The sequence below is a fragment of the Aureococcus anophagefferens genome (genome assembly GCF_000186865.1).
Source record: "Aureococcus anophagefferens unplaced genomic scaffold AURANscaffold_1249, whole genome shotgun sequence".
NCBI lineage: Eukaryota > Pelagophyceae > Pelagomonadales > Pelagomonadaceae > Aureococcus > Aureococcus anophagefferens.
In genome coordinates, this window is record NW_008706328.1 from 1 (window position 1) to 1785 (window position 1785).

The following is a 1785-nucleotide window of genomic DNA, read 5'->3' on the forward strand; positions in this document are numbered from 1 at the left end:
GAGAGCGAATTCCCACTTCAAAGGCTCCTATCTCGGCCGTTTTCCACTCGTTTTGGCTGATTTTTGGACGAGCGATCATCTCTTGGAACGGTCTCGAAGCGTGGATGCTTTTTTCCGGAACGCGCGCGCGCGGAACACTCACGTTGAAGCGACGTTGAATCTCTCTTTTGCTGCCCAGGAACAGCCTCCGCGAGGGCGACTACGGCGTCCACGTCTTCGAGCGGCTCAGCCGGCTCAACCACGCCTGCGGGCCCGCGGCCAACGTCTCCACGGCCTTCGTGACCATGCCCGACGGGGACCGCGTCTGCGGCGTCGTCGCGACGCGCGACGTCGCCGCCGGCGCGGAGCTTCTCGCGGACTACGGCGGCGCCGCGCGGCGGCACCTCCCGGGCGCCGCGCGGCGCGCCTGGCTCTTCCGCAACTACGGCTTCGTCTGCGCCTGCGCGCACTGCCAGAGCGGGGCGTAACACGGTGTACGCGGTGTGATTCGCAGAGGGGGCCGACCACCAGGCATACACCAGCCACGGCATACACCAGCATAGCAGCCGCATAGCAGCCGCATAGCAGACGCATAGCGGGCGCATAGCGGGCGCATAGCGGGCGCATAGCAGGCGCATAGCAGGCGCATAGCAGGCGCATAAGACCAGCATAGCAGCCGCATACCACCAGCATAGCAGGCGCATAAGACCAGCATAGCAGCCCACCAGCATACCACCAGCATAGCAGGCGCATACCACCAGCATAGCAGCCGCATACCACCGGCATAGCAGACGCATACCACCGGCATAGCAGACGCATACCACCCGCATACCACCCGCATACCACCAGCATACCACCCGCATACCACCCGCATACCACCCGCATACCACCCGCATAACACCCGCATAAAGCCCGCATAAAGCCCGCATAGCGGGCGCATACTACCAGGCATACCGGCGGTCAACCCCCTCGGGTGATTCGAGTCATGGTCGCACTTCATCGACGCCACGAAGCAAAGGTTGAACCTTGATTCGAACGCGATGGCTGATGCCGCGGCGGCCGCGCTGCTCGACGCCGCGCGCGCGGAGACTCAGGCCGCCAACGCGGCCGCTTCGGACCTCGAGACGCAGCTCGCGCGGAGCGAGGCGGCGAAGGCGCGCCTCGAGGCCGCCGTCGGCCTCGCTGCCAGGGAGTCGGCCCAGCTCCACGGCCAGGTCGACGAGGCGCGCGAGACGCTCGAGCTCTGCCGGCTCGACCTCGAGGCGGCGCTCCTCGAGAAGGAGTCGGCGGAGGAGGAGCTCGCGCTCGCCGTCGAGGAGGCGAAGCTCGCCGGCGCCGCCGGCGACGACCACGAGGCCTCGGCGCTCCGCGGCGCGCTCGCGCAGTTAAAGGCGCTGAGCGAGGCCGACGCGGCCGCCGCGGCGTCGCGGCTCGCCGCCGCCGAGGCCGCGTTCCGCGCCGCGAGCGTGGACGGCGCGTGGCGCGCGGCGCACGAGGCCGAGCTCGACGAGCTCCGGGAGCGGGCGCGCGACGACGCGGCGAGCCTCGAGCTCGTGGAGGCGCTGAGCGGGCGGAACCTCGACCTCGAGGACAGGGCGGAGCGGCTCGCGGCGCAGGTCGCGGACCTCGAGCGCGACCGGGACCTCGCGGACGAGCTCGACGGCGCCCAAGCCGAGGAGCTCGAGAGCTTACGGGAAGAAGCGTCCCGGTGCCGCGCGCTCGCGGCGTCCGCCGAGGCCGACGCGACGGCGCTGGGCCGGTCCGCGGCGCACCTCGCCGCGGAGCGCGACGGCGCCGTCGCGGACG

The 1785-nt window shown here is 70.0% G+C and overlaps 1 protein-coding gene across 1 annotated transcript; it reads left to right on the forward strand.

The window, feature by feature from the left end:
* Positions 1-1019: 1019 nt before the first annotated feature.
* Positions 1020-1775, forward strand: AURANDRAFT_69271 (hypothetical protein; the record flags this gene model as incomplete). Its single annotated transcript, XM_009045032.1, has 1 exon — positions 1020-1775. A coding segment is annotated over one exon (756 nt), but the record flags the coding sequence as incomplete, so codon positions are not given.
* Positions 1776-1785: the final 10 nt, after the last annotated feature.